Raw genomic sequence first — 14,413 nt, forward strand, 5'->3', positions numbered from 1 at the left:
TGAGAGACCAGGCCATAAGTGCTTCTGTTGTGGCCTCAAACTCGCAAACTCTAGGCTGTCCACTGTGCACATTAGTGCCTGCAACGCCCCTGAACCCTTGCTGCATTGCCATGATTGCTGTTGCAAGGCAGGCTGCAGTCAGCCCTCAAGATTCCCACAAACTTTTCTCAGCTCATCACTGAGAGGCAGGATAGTATCAGATTTCTAACCCCTACCCAAAAAAACCCTTTCCTATATTTGAGGGTTAGGACTGGAGGAGGGAATGGGGTTTACTAACATGGTTTCCTACAGTATGGGTTTGAAATTGCAGCATACTAAGATGAATGACTGACATTCACAGGTGTAACAAGGTGGAAAAGGGCAATGCACCCTTTCTCTGGGTGCCTTCCAGAGACTAAAAATCTACTGATTCTAGTGGATGTGAGATATGATACCTTTTGTCCCACTTTTTAATCAGGTCACTGGAGTCTAAGGAGAGTACCTTGACCACTAATGCATAGATTCAGGCTCCTTCTTGTGCTCTGTATTTGGTCCAATGAATCCTGAATTCTTTTCTGCACAGTGACACAGCTTCCTCTGGGTGCCCTTCACTCCCATCCTGCACTCCGACTAGTTTCCAGCCTGGTGGCTAAGGGACTGTCTTGCATCCCTTCAGGTTGAAAAAGGATTTAAATTTGGGATTCCCACATGGGAAACTGATTTTTGAAAGTATGAGCCCTGATTAGTTTTGAAAAAGAGGGCATTGGCACTTAATTTCAGGAAAGAGCTCAGGGTAATAAACCCCAGCTAAGCAACAGTTCATCTCTGCAGCCCTGAATAAGGAAGCTGTGGGTGGGGCTTTAGTCTTACTTCAGTCTTCAGCATTTCCTATTGGCTACCTCTATACATCTTTGTGCTGATTGTGCTGACTCTAGGGTTAGGGACAGACATTCAAAAAACCTGAGCCTGAATTGATTCAATATTTTCAGGTTAGTTTAACCTGGCTAGGCTAAATCACTTTGTAGCTGCACAGACATCCCAGACATGCAGGCACATGCCTGCAGTGGCTCAGGCTAGAAGTCAGGGGCTGCTAGAGCAGCCCTCCCTTCCTTGCACACTGTTGAGCTGAGGGGGGATATGGCCAGGCCCTGGCGGGACGCTCTTATTAGGGAGGGCTGTCTACCTCATCCCAGGCTTTTCCCTACTCGCTGCTCAAGGAGTGGGAGTGTTGCTAGACCCCAGCCCCCTGCTAGCACTCTGAGGCAAAGGCAGGTTGTGCAGTGCATGCATCTCTTGATGATACAGAGCTTTTCCATCTCCCCCCCTGCTTTGTCATACTGTCTGCAGCAAACTGACAGGCAAGCAAGCCAGCAAGGGGCTGATAAAGTGTTTATCACCTCATTAGCAAAGCAATAGCTTCTTCCCATTATTCAAACTTTTCTTAAACAGCTTACTGGGTGACCTGTTGATTAGCTCCAAACAGCCCTAAGTGGTCACTCTTCTGTCTTTCTGTCCCAGTGAAATTGGAGACACACAGAGATACTTCTCAGTATTAGCTAGCATGCCACATGCTTAAGGTCCCTGCTGTGGGAGATAGGAGGGGAGAGACGGGGGGAGGGGGGGATTCCTGCTTGTCCAGCAAGCAGCTGGGGTGGGGGGTAGGGCAGGGGAAGCCAGGCAGATCCTGCTGTGCCTGCAAGTCTCTTCTGGAGCTGCAGCCAGGGAGCAGAGGGGAGGGGCCAGCCCTGCTGTGGAGCAGAGAGCCCCACCCAGCCCAGAGAGCATGCTGGGGGGAGTCTGGTTTATCTTAAACCAGCAAGGGGTCTGGGACAGATGTTGTATAAATAAGTTTGAGCCAAATCACTTAAATCTGATACTACATTCAACCAGGTTTATCTCAAACCAGTTTCAGCCATTTTCAAACTGGTGTATGTGCACTGAACATCTGTTCTGTTGCAGGTTTAAACTGGTTTCTGATCACTTGAACTGGTTTGTGTGTAATGTCTGTCCCTAACCTAGATATGCTGGCTTCCTATTCAGGGCTCTGGCTGTTTTGTATCCCATTCTCTAGTGCCCAACTCTCACCATGTAGAAGGTACTCAGCATGGGATTCTGGGTCCCACTCTGCTAACCAGACATCTCAGCTTTGTGGTGCTTCTAGAAGTCTGAATCCTTTATATAGGATCTGGCTATGAGTTTTTTCCTCAAAGAATTACTGACAAACCAGCTAGCTGAATGTTTGTTAGGTGTCTTTGAACATCTGCATGTAAATTCTCATTTATGCAACAACCTTTTTCACAATGCCAGTACGGTTATGAGCAGGCCCCTTTTCTTTGTGACTCTTCATATTGTTTAGTGCGTGTATTGGTCCTTATGTATATCCAAAAATTTAGATAAAAATAAATAAAATACAAAATTCAGTGTATAGCTCCATAACTGTAATTATTCCTCTCCAGTGAAATTAGAGAGGTGGAATTATACAAGCAGGATTAAATGTAATAATGGAATCAATAGTACTTGTAAAACGGAATTAAAAATTCCCCTCGGCAGCGAACATGCCCAGTGGTGGTGCTACCCACCTAATTGCTCTGAATTAGCAAGCTGGCTCACATCATGTACAAAGAAACTTGATTTAAGAAGCAGGGAAACTAGCACACTTCCCATCTTTAGTATAGTACTTTAAAGGGAAAGCAATTACAGCTCATGAGTTGCCAAGCCTTTCAGAGACTTGCAAAGTCCAAATACTTGCTTGAGTTTTTTCCAAAAAGACAATATTAAAAGACATCCACTAAGTATTCACGGGGGGTGAAAATTAAGAGTTCATTTTAAGATCTAATTTAAAGGAATCTCATCACATTTTTGTGCTACTGCAATGCATGGAGATGTACTAGCAGGGTTTGACATTTTCCTTTTGTTTGTTCGGTGTTTTTTTCCCACTGGCTCAAATCCATCATGAACCTTACATTCCCTGGAAATCCAAATCAGAGCACTGAAAACCGTCCAAAGAAACACAAGAATCATACACAAATGCTAGGAAAGGAGTTGAGAGAATTCCATCATTTCAACACCAGCCACGACATTTTTGTACAAAAGCAAAGCAGCTGCATAGCCTGATGCCTTTGAAGCTACATGGCTACTCAGAGCAAATAATCAAAAAGACTCAGCTATTTCTTCACCTTTATTAATGAAAAACAGTGGAGACAGCTAAGTCTCCATCTGGTCTCAATTGCCTATAAGGAAACAAGTTTAGGTGGTAACCACCTGTGTATTTCAAGCCAAATAAGGAGTTCACAAAGAGTTCATTTGTCTTTGGATCTGAAATGATTGGACGTGACTTGATTTAAGTATTTCAGGTCAGATTCTGACTTTAAATAATAACTTACTGCATAAGTGGTTTCCTGGAGTTTGTTTAATTTAGCGATGTTTGTTGCCTAATTTAAGACTCCTCAAAGGGACCTGATTTTCAGAGAATCATGCATCTCAATTTGGCCACCCAAGAAAACTAGACATAAAAAATAACATTCCACAACATATTCAACTATTCATTGCACTGCAGGGAGAGAGAAAGATGGAACAACTTTGTAACCCAACAACTAGAGTACTCACCTAGGGAAATGGGATTCTCCTCCCTGATTCATGAACATATAAATCACTGTGTAAATGGGCCAGTTTCAGCTGCAAAGACTAATGGATCCATCTTGGGAGAGATGGTTGTCCTCTATTACAGCACTATCCTGAACAGCCTATATTCAAATATTTGCTCCTAATCACATAGAGGAGAGAATTATAGCTGGTTCAACTATATCTCAGGTGAATGCTTTAATCGCCCAGTCTAGGGTCAGAAGTTACACAGAAATTGGTTTAAGTGATCAGAAACTGGTTTAAACCTGTAACAGAGCATAAGTTCAGTGCACATAAACCAGTTTCAAAATGGCTGAAACCGGTTTGAGATAAACCTGGTTGAGTGTAGTTGGACTTAACTCATTGAACTCATACTGGTTTATGCAACTTCTGTCCCAGACCCCTTCCTGGTTGAAGTTAAACCAGAGTCCCCCAGCATGCTGTCTGGGCTAGGCTGTGCTCTTTGCACCAGAGCCAGAGCATGGACAGGCAGGGGCAGGGGCAGGGGCAGGGGCCTGGCCAGAATCTGGTCCCCAGAAGGGAGCAGGGATGAGGTTTATTCCACCCCCCTCCCCACCCTGTCTCACCGGCATGGACCTGCATTTCTCTACTGGCTGTTCCAGCGGCAAGGGTATGGTCAACCCCAGCAGTAGCTTGGAGTGAACTGGCCAGCCCCCTCCCTGTCCTACTGGCTGGGACCTGAGCTGGGGTCTCCTGTAAAGAGTGAATCAGTTCAGGCTCCAACTTTCTGAATGTCTGTCCTTAGCCCAAGGGACTTAGCATAAATGCAGCAGCACAGCTACCCCGGCTCTGTTTTGTGTGAGATATGATCTGGGAGGCACGTTCTGACATCATCTATTGAATTGAGCCTCTTAAGCAATAGAAGTAGAGGAAAACTTCATGTACAAGTCCTGCAGGGATTTAGGTATAGAACAGATAGGGACTTTGGTGATTTTTGTATGTGCCCAGAAGCAGAAAGTAAGGCAGGCCACCTTAATTGGTGGAAACTTAAGTGCCATAGGCAGTTCCTGGGATGGTAGCAGCTGAGTGGGGCTTTTGAGCACTTAAATGCTGGGCTTTGGCATGTAAAGTGGCCGTTAGACCTGACTTCCTTTGTCAATCCAGCCCCAAGGAGCTATAGACTGTGAGTGAATAGAAGGGCCTGGGTGTAAAGAAGAATCAGATCCCAGATAATTTATTCTCCCGTTGTATTTTAAATTGTATGCGTCTTTCATCCAAGCCTTTTAAGAGTCACAGCCACTTCCTTGAAGTCAATGGAAATTTTGCTTATTGACTTCAATGGGTGCAGGATCGATGAGAACAAGCCCTTAGGTAAATATACACCAAAACATTAATTAGAGGTGTGTTTGTTTCTTGAATGACTTATTGGACCTGATCGAAGGTAAGACAGGAGATTGTTTCCTCTTAGGATGTGATTATAAAAGTCACATTATTTTAAAGGTGATTTGCAATTGCCTACAGCTGCAGTAGATTTCCACTCTAAATCTGTATGGTTTGGTCACAGGCATTGCTACTGAGATGCTAGGACATTTCTTCAGGATTGTCCTTTTTGTGACTATATTTTATGGTCCAGATTCCTTAGTATCTTCTAACTGTTTGATTCTGTTCTAGTGATGCAAAGCAATTTAATGGAGAGATCATGCTAGCTTTATGTCACCATGTTAATACAAAGCAGGCCTAACACAGATGTAATCTTATTTATCAGGAGTCTCTATCTTTTTATCTACCTAATATAACCTTCCCATGTTTTTAGACTCTAGCAAAATATATGAATGCTTTAGTATATCAAACACAGCTTAATGTATGATTTAACATTAAAATAATGTTATGGTCATTTTGATAACAGCTTTGAGTCAAATTTCAGAGAAACTTGAGGCAGACAGTCACAGAAAATTTCAGGGGTAGCCATGTAGCTGTGTTGGTCTAAGGACACAGTGCAGACAAAATTCTTTGGCTAAATCTGACCTCTTTTCTTAGACCAACTAAAATAGTTGGAAAATTTTTCTTTGCAAGCTTTAGGGTACAAACACCCTTTTCCAGGCAAAGGGAGCATCTGGGGTTGTTTTGTGCTCCTGGATGGAATAGAAGCCATTTTCACGAATTTCCCAATTTCATGAATATCCCAACCCCCCATAAAAAAACCAAACAAACAGAAAACAAAACCTGAACATTTTCAGTTTTGAAGAAAGGCCATTTTTCAATGGGGAAAATATTTTCATTTGAAATTTTTTAGCAATATGTATTTTCCTTCTGATCAAAGTCAAGACTCCTGGATAAGTGTCAGTCAACACCAGCTGAGGGACTAGCAGAGCAGACTTCCAGGCTTACATCTGCTTTCACCTAGTTTTTTGAAGCTAACCTGCCCTTGACTTGGCCAAACCACCTTGGGATGTTGTTGCCAATACTACCGGCCAAATTGTGGCCAAACATTTGGAGACTGCTAAACCCTAGAACCACAATGAGCAGCAGGATTTAATTTACTAATTGGTGGAAACAGAAAGAAAGAGGATCTAGTCCCCTCTAATGAATTATAATGACCTGAGAGGGGAAAAACAAAAAGTGCAACAATGCTGAAAAATCTTTTATGATTTTATTATTGGCATCTTTACATTAATACTGCTGTTTTGTGCTGAGAAAACAATCCGTTACACAGAATGTAACTGTAATATACAACATAGAAATGCAGTTGAGGTTAATTACAACAAGGAACTACAAAAAATTTCATAGGAAAGAAAGTCACCTAACACTGCGACTGTGCTTGCAACAAATCACTCCCTTGACTGCTGAGTCAACACTGCAGAACTATGCGCACGGTAAACCATGGCTATGTACATGTCCCCCAGAACTGTTAATAACAGAGGTGCTAAAATCAGTCTAAAAAGTTCTAGAACATCACTATATACTGTACAGTCCTCAAAAATAATTTATTATACTGTTTCTAAAAAAAGGTACTAGTTTTGTTTTTTATTTTGTTTCTGGAGTGCACAACATGTGCAAATTTTGCCTAACAGTCTAAAAACTCAGGAACTGAACCGCAAGTCACAATCACAGAGATGAAGTGGTGGAATCTAGGACTTCCCTTCCATTGCAGACCGTGGGCACGTACATACTAGCCGATGCTGGAAGAGAGAAAGAAGAGTCATTAGCTACCAAGGAAAATGGCTTTGAGGACATGATTCTTATAAATGGCAGATATTGCTTTATGCCTTTCTGGCAATGCAAAGTATGGTAACTGTAATTTAGTTAGAATAATATAATGTGGCCGTATTGTAAGTAAGAATCAAGGTTTTTGGGTTTTTCACCATTTCTAAACAAGGCCTGATCCTATGAGATGCTAAATATTTTCCAGGCTCAATGATATCAGCAAGAGTGGTGAATGTTTAGCACCTCATGGGAATTATCCATTTACTTGCCTTTCATTATTCAGTTGAGAATTACGAGGGTCCACTTTTGCATCAAATGTGTTTTCATCTACATTTCAATTTAAAGGAAGTGATTTATTTTCTATATATGCTCAAAAGAGCAAAGCAAGTCTTTTATTTTAACAACCATATAAATTTACCAGCACATTTAGTACCCTTTAATAATATTCTGGCCTTGACCCCTTCACTCCTAGGAGTCTAGGATGGGAATTAATGAGTACCCACACCCAAAGGCCAAATTGCAATACCTTTAATGTTAAATTATATGTTAGTCAATAAATATACAGTTCCATTGACTTCAGTGGAGGTTGAGGCTGCTCAGTATGAGTCAACGTGGCAGAACTTCTCCTTAAATACTTCTGTATTACAGCAATAGGACATAATGTTATCCTGATAAAGCCTAGGGAGGTATAATTTTAACCAACAGTTTTGTCTGTCTCTGTTGGAGCATCAAGAATGAAGAGACTTCATTGACATCTCTATTCAAAATCAGACAATGGTACATTATCAAAGGTACATTAGGTTAACATTTACAGTGACCCAAAGAAACTGGATGCCTTGATCAAAATGTTTAAAAGAAAAAAATGTTTAAAAGAAAAAAATGCAGCAAGCATTGACTAAGTAAAATCAATCCCCAGTGCAACAAACAATTTACATTTCTGACAAAGGCATGATGAGTCTTCCAAAAGCAGGGATAGCTGCACTTTGAGACTGAGACCATTTTGATAAAGATACTGAAACTTATTTTCAATCCAGATTTTTTTTATGCAGCTAATAAGTCTTTCCACAGTCCCATTATGCAGTCTACCAAATGAAGGGAAAGAGAGGTCAGTGATTTGAATAACCTAAGCCTCAGAAATAAAGCCGGGTGATTTTTTTCCCTTACGAGTAATTTATTTGCTTGAAAAAAAAAGTTTCAGGATGGTCATAACTTTTTGCAAATTAGAGCAAGGCCAGCAACCCACATGTGTCCCCTTCTTTGCCCTCACCAGGCTATAGAGATGTTCTTGTTCCCTGACTTTGGTCTACTGAATATTTCACTATTGCACAGAAAGCAGAATACACTATTGCAGTGGGACAGATTGTGAACATTTGCTCCTGGAATAGCTTAGTGGTTGGGTGTGATCCTGAAAAACAGAGGACTCAAGTGCTCTGACTCATGAAAAAGAAGGAATTTGGACTTGCATCTGCCACGCTGACCGTTTGGGTTTTTGCTCTCCTAGGCTAGTTCATAAAAGCTAGGCATTGCTACCTGTCAGTTAGACACCTACCTCAGAAGCAGAAATAGGATGAACAGAAGTGCTATTCTTCAACCCTGAGCTAGAAGCCTCATTAGTTCATATAGCAGTGGGCAACTCGGATCTTGCAACATTGCATTATTTTACCTGTATTTTCCACAACTCCTGTTTTCTTTACTCTTTCTCTGTGACCCACTCATTCAGTTGGGTCATCCATAATTTGTTGTTTGGGCACATCACATTTCCACGCGGTGATTCTTTGCTATCTTGTCTGGTCTGTTTTCTCATTTAACGCATTCTCTACAATAGAACTGTAGACATAAATGGCTTCTGCTTACACGATGCAAAATGTGGCCTGGGTCAGCTAGGGGACATCAATTTGTGTAGGGCTTTTAGGGCAATTTGTGTAATCCTCGAGCTTCTAGCAGACAGGAATGAAAGCTGGGGACCAAAGAGCCGAGGGCAGTCTGTAGGTGGCTCTCTGTACATATAAACTGACAGAAGTCATATAGACCTGGGAGCTAAGAACCAGAGCGGAAATGGGAAAGCTCAGCTCTGACTTAGATACCTATATCAAGGAGACAGACTGGATGTAAATATCAGCGAAAAACCCAGCTGATTTATTTAGGTGACTAAAGGGAGGTGAGCGCCTCAGAAAACCTGGCCCATAATCTCTTCTAAGATGCAGATGCCCATCCTAAAACTGTGGGATGTATCTCATTTACTCTGGTCCCACTCTGTATAAGGATTGTCATTCATCTGCATTGCTGGCATGATTTGAAGCTGAAAGGTTAACAGCTATGAAAAGAGCTGTGCATGTGCCAAATATAAATATTGCTCCTTTATTTTTTTCCTGATACCTTCTCCCCACAAGGCACCATGTATACTTGCTTACCATAGGAACCCTCTTCTAAAATCAGCTCTCCAAAATTGTGTCCTAAGCAGGGAAGTTGGGGTTTTTTCCCCCTCCTTTGCTGGAACAGAAGCAAGGGAGGAAAGAAGCAGACGCTGTGCCAAAGTGGCTCCCAAAATGACTGCTGCTGCTTTCTTGCTCTGTGATAATCCTGTTGCAGCTGCTGGCAAGGCAATAACTTTTGGCTGAAGAGCCACCAAGCTGGCTGAGGGTGAGTGAGGCCTACGGTATCTAGGGCAGGGGCAGAAAATTGTTTCGGGGGGAGGGCCGCTTACTGAGTTTTGGCAAGGCATCAAGAGCTGTATGACAGGCAGCCAGGGGCAGATAAATATTTACTTTCTAAATTTTTTAAGGGCCCAGCAGGCTGGATAAAATGGCCTGGCAGGCCACATCCAGCCCGTGTACCACATTTAGACCACCCCTGGTCTACGGGAATGTCTATAAAGTACTTTTTCCACTAAGAAAGTTTGCAGTCTTGCTGCTTTCCTTGCAAGGGTCTGGGGCTAGCCTTGTTGCTGCCACACGAGGACGTTCCTACTGTTGAGAGCAAATTATGATGCTTGTGGCTGGCTCATGTTATGGGACCAGGACAGTTCGAGTTAGTAAGGTCATTCACAGGTGAGACTAAGTAGGACGAATGACATGGTGCTGGTCCTAAGCTTGGTAATTTTCCACATGACACCCTTAGATATAATGAATAGCGTGCTGTGTGCACGCCCACGTGGCGTGTGCAGAGCCCTGGCACGCGGGGTGCACTACTCCTATGAAGGGTTTTGATGGACAGAAACGGAGTGAGGGAGTGAGTGGGGCTTGGCGTGCGTGTGGCTGGTGCTCTGTGTGTTGGTGAGGGTACGCTTGTGAGAGGGCCTGTAAGGACTGATGGAGAGAAAGTGATTGAGGAGACCGAGAGAGAGCAATAGCTTGTGTGAGTGGGTATAGATCAGGGGTGGGCAAAACACGGCCCGGGGGCTGGATGAGGCCTGCCAGGCCATTCTATCTGGCCCATGGGGCCCCTACAAAATTTAGAAAATTAATATTTATCTGCCCCTGCCTGCCTGTCATGTAGCCCTCAATGGCTTGCCAAAACTCAGTAAGCAGCCCTCTGCCCAAAATTATTGCCTGTCCCGGTATAGTTCTCCGCAGAATCCGGGTCCTCTGTGAGGAGCAAGGGTCCCTGGGGCGGTCAGAGACCGCTCCGCAGCACACCACTACACTCACTCAGAGCGTGGCTCCCTGACATGTTTCCTGTCAGGTGCATAAGGCTTTGGTAGCGCCCTCACTGAGTAGCTGGTGTGTATCCCCCCACACCTTGGGAAGGGATGCCTTCGTGGGCGATCTTTCTGTCATATACCCTTGTAAAAGACCAGTGACCAGTAATAGGGTGAGGTAAGCCCTGGCACTGGGTCTGAAAAGGCAGACAGAGCCGACGACAGCGGTGGTCCAATAAATATCTCTCGTGATTGCAGTCCCTTTGTCCTAGTTATAGGATTTATAGAATTTATACTTAGTGGTAACTGTTACTGCTGTTACTGTTGTTTTTTATATGTATATTACTAACAAAGTAGTGGCTGTTTTGTGTTTCTTTAATAAACCGTTTCATTCGTGTACCACAAGCCTTCCTCTTTGTGATTTTTAATTAAACTGGTGACAGATACAGACAGGGCCAAGATCCACCTTACCTTTCAGGGAGAAATCTGAAGAGAAGCAGTTGTTTAGGCCAGCTTCAAGATTTGGTTTAAAAAGGCAAAATTTTTCCCCAACACTACTGCTTTATGTAGCCTGTTTTCTGGGAAGCTGCACTCGTTTATGCCATATGCCCCCAGAGGCTGGGGGGGACTGGTGGTGATGAAGGCAAGCGGGGAGCTGCTGCACGCAGCTGCAGTGCTGTCGGTGGGGGGGGGGGGGGGCAAGCACTGACCACTGGTTGGTGACCACCCACAGACAACATCGGTAGCATCGGCAGCAGCCAGTGGCAATTGCGGACCTCCTGCAGATGCCACTGATGGTGTCAGTGGCGGGGTGGGGGGCAGTGGCAAGCAGTGACCACCCACAGGCGGTGCCTTTTCGCAAGGGGTGCATTGCCATGCTCAGGGGGTGCACGTGAACCCATGTGCACTGCCTACACTTCACTAATGGCTGCACTTACTGGACACACTGTTTCCTGGAGGACTTGCTCTATGTCTGGAAAAAATATTTTTTCCTCTTCTACATTCTGCCTTCCAAAAAATAAAGAAGAATTCTTAGAAGAATTTCTTAAAATGTCTTATTTGTGGGGTGTATGGTATGTGGGGAAAATATGACACCCCAAAAGTCTGGCCTATGTCATTGTCTTCCCACATTTTGCTCCTGACCTGGGTGTACATCTGTGCATAGCTCTTTTTCTTAGAGCCCTTTAACTGCATGATTGAAAAGGCCGCTGAAAACTAGTAGGGATTTGTTTAAGCATTTTAAGGCCATGGACTTCTGCTGGGATTTTCCAAAAGTTGCCAAAGATTGAAGTTATCTAGCAGACCCTAGGAACCATTGGCTTCTTATGGCCTACAGATTTCATGCCATGGATCAATTTTTTTTTAACACAGCAGAGATGTTTCCCTTACCATTTTTGCTTGTTTTTATAGGCCATTAGAATACAGGGGATAAATATTTATTGAGCTCCACAGCAGAGAAATCTTTCCGGTTATAGCAATTTGAGAGGTAAGATTAAGAGCTGAACTACGGCTTTGAGGAATGCCAGGGGAGATGGCTGCTCCCACATCTAGCAAAAGGTACAGTGGAGGTGATTTTAACCTCTGTTAGACAGTTTCTTAGCTGTGCTGAATTGGTGCCCTTGGAAACAATAATATTGTGCGGGCCAGGGCGCTCTACCTTGCCCAGCATCGAACTTCAGTGGTTGCTGCTATCCTCTTATCTTTGATCTGAAGGCAGAAGGTTGCTCTGTCCCTTGCTGTCTGAGTCATTAAGGGTCTCTCTGCATCACCTCTCTAGCCTGGGTAACATTTGCAATGCAGATGCAGTGGTACAGTCTTCAGCTTAAACTACCTAAGTGCCAGCATTCCTGATGAGCTTTGCATACCCCACGCTGAGGTCAGTGCTGTGGCATTCTCACTGTGGTGATGACCCGGGCAATTTTTTTGTGTGTAAAAATATTAATTTTTATTTATATAGATATATAATATGTATATGATATGGATATATATATGTATATGTAAATAAATATAAATAACTCCACCTACAATACTCTGTCAAGTGGCCCATGTGGTTCACTTGGCAGCTCAAAACACATGAAAAACCCATTACACAGTTTTCCCTGCATATCTGTGTATTTGCACACCCATTTTCATACCCGTACCCTCACCCACTGCCCTCCTCAGAGAGTCTGCTCCTGAAAAAGTCTATGCCAGACCCTTGTCCACCAGATGAGGTCTGTCATTTCTTTCCTGTCCTCCTCTTCTGTCTTCCTGTACTACCAGTACATTTCACTTAGTGCCGTTTTAATAGACTGTGGGGTCTGAGTGGACCCTGTCAGCTCGCTTTGACCAGTTCATATCCAACTTCAGGTATGTATTGTGGAAAGCCAGGAGATGATGACCCAAGCAATCTGATCACAGCCTTCTTGGGCATGTGCTGCTACCATAACTCCTAAGTAAGGTTTGGTTCATAGGCAATGTGTGTGGGGGGGGGGGGAGCACGTGCCCCTCCTGAATTTGGCTGCCATTGAAGCTGCTGCCAGCTTCTGCGGGCAGTTGCCACTCACAGCCCACCCCCCATCACCACTGACATGGTCAGTGGTGTCTGCGGGTGGTCCCTGCTCAATGCTATGGTGCCCCCCCAGTCGTGGAAGGCACCAGTCATTCATGGTTTGGTCAGACCTTTGGAGAATGCTGGCAAAATGATGGAGAGCAAACAAAAAAGCTGTGAGACTATCAAAGTGGGGGGTTTGTGCAGTGCAAAGTTTATGCAGCACCTTAAATGCTAATTGTTCAGCCCCCTTTTAATATCTACCTTTCTCATTTATGTCTTCTCCTTTGTTAGTGGGAGAATCTGCTTGACTGCCTGCTGCCCAAGCTTTAACTGTTGTAAGCATCAGAGTTTAGTTACTTTCAAACAATTTTCCCCACATAGCAGCCAAACAACACTAACACTTGATACTCAATTTTTGCAGGCCACTTTGTAAAGACAAGATTTTCTTGTGAATCATTCACCTGGAAATCCTTTACCTTCCATGTGGCACTCTACCCATTTTCATGGTCCATTGGACCATTACAAAAGTGTATATAAGTCACAGTGGTAGAATCCTTGAACTACAGAATCAGATCATTTAAAAGAAGAAAACGTATTTATCTTTCAGGAAAAAGGTACACTTAGAGCAGCATAGCATGTAAAGGTACAGTTATATCAACCCCTCTCTCTTTGTACATGCACATAGGTAATATGACTATATATGTATTACATACATAATATAGAAATTGGTCTAAATGTGTCTTTTTATGCTATGTTGTTCTGATTTTGCTCTAAATCTACCTCTTACCTCCAAAAGAACCACAAAAATCACTTGACTTACATGTGGAGTTGACATAATTGGGCTCCCTACAGTCCTGACTTCATACTTAGGTTTTTTTTGGTTTTTGCAATAAAAATACAAATTTGGAATTTTTTAAGTGCAATTTTGATGGAAGTATTTTTAGTCATTTAATTTTTTTTATGTCTTTTTCTCAGAGGCCCCGGCTGGACAGTTCTGCATGCTGGATGTCACTGGTGGAAGGGGCAATGGCCGTGGCCAGGTTGCTGCTAGTGGTGGCAGTACTGAGCTGGCAGGGGCAATGGGTGTAATCTCTGTGCCCCGATTCCCTAACTGGATGCCTGGTGCAGGTGCCCTGCTTGTCACCTCTTAGTTATACTACTGCTTTTTCTTGTTTATTTGGCTCTCCCATTGGGTTTTGGACGGAAGTCTTTAGCTGTAATTATCTCCTTGTATTCAGGGAAAATGCTGTTTTTCCTCAAATTGAACATGAAAATTTGAAGTCAATTTATACAAGTGTAACATAATTGCTACAATATGTTATGTGTATGGAAAAGTACACATATGTATATGCACATGCACATTTAAATGGATACTTGCATTATGTGTATACCTATAACGAATATTATAAACAGGGCTCTGATGATTTGAACAATTTTCTGGAGCAGCCAGCTTAAGTTCCAAGAGTTTACCCTTGAAA

At 43.2% G+C, this 14,413-nt stretch overlaps 1 protein-coding gene across 2 annotated transcripts in view; it reads right to left on the reverse strand.

The window, feature by feature from the left end:
• Window positions 1-6,224: 6,224 nt before the first annotated feature.
• Window positions 6,225-14,413, reverse strand: part of GRM3 (glutamate metabotropic receptor 3) — a 154,338-nt gene continuing 146,149 nt past the window's right edge. For both annotated transcript variants that reach the window (XM_090041867.1, XM_090041866.1), the window contains exon 6: window positions 6,225-6,740. In XM_090041867.1, the coding sequence (XP_089897993.1) occupies window positions 6,667-6,740 (74 nt within the window). In that variant the 3' untranslated portion in view covers window positions 6,225-6,666. The remainder of the gene's footprint in view (window positions 6,741-14,413) is intronic.

This window comes from Crocodylus siamensis, chromosome 4 (genome assembly GCF_052110815.1).
Source record: "Crocodylus siamensis isolate JL-2025a chromosome 4, ASM5211081v1, whole genome shotgun sequence".
NCBI lineage: Eukaryota > Metazoa > Chordata > Crocodylia > Crocodylidae > Crocodylus > Crocodylus siamensis.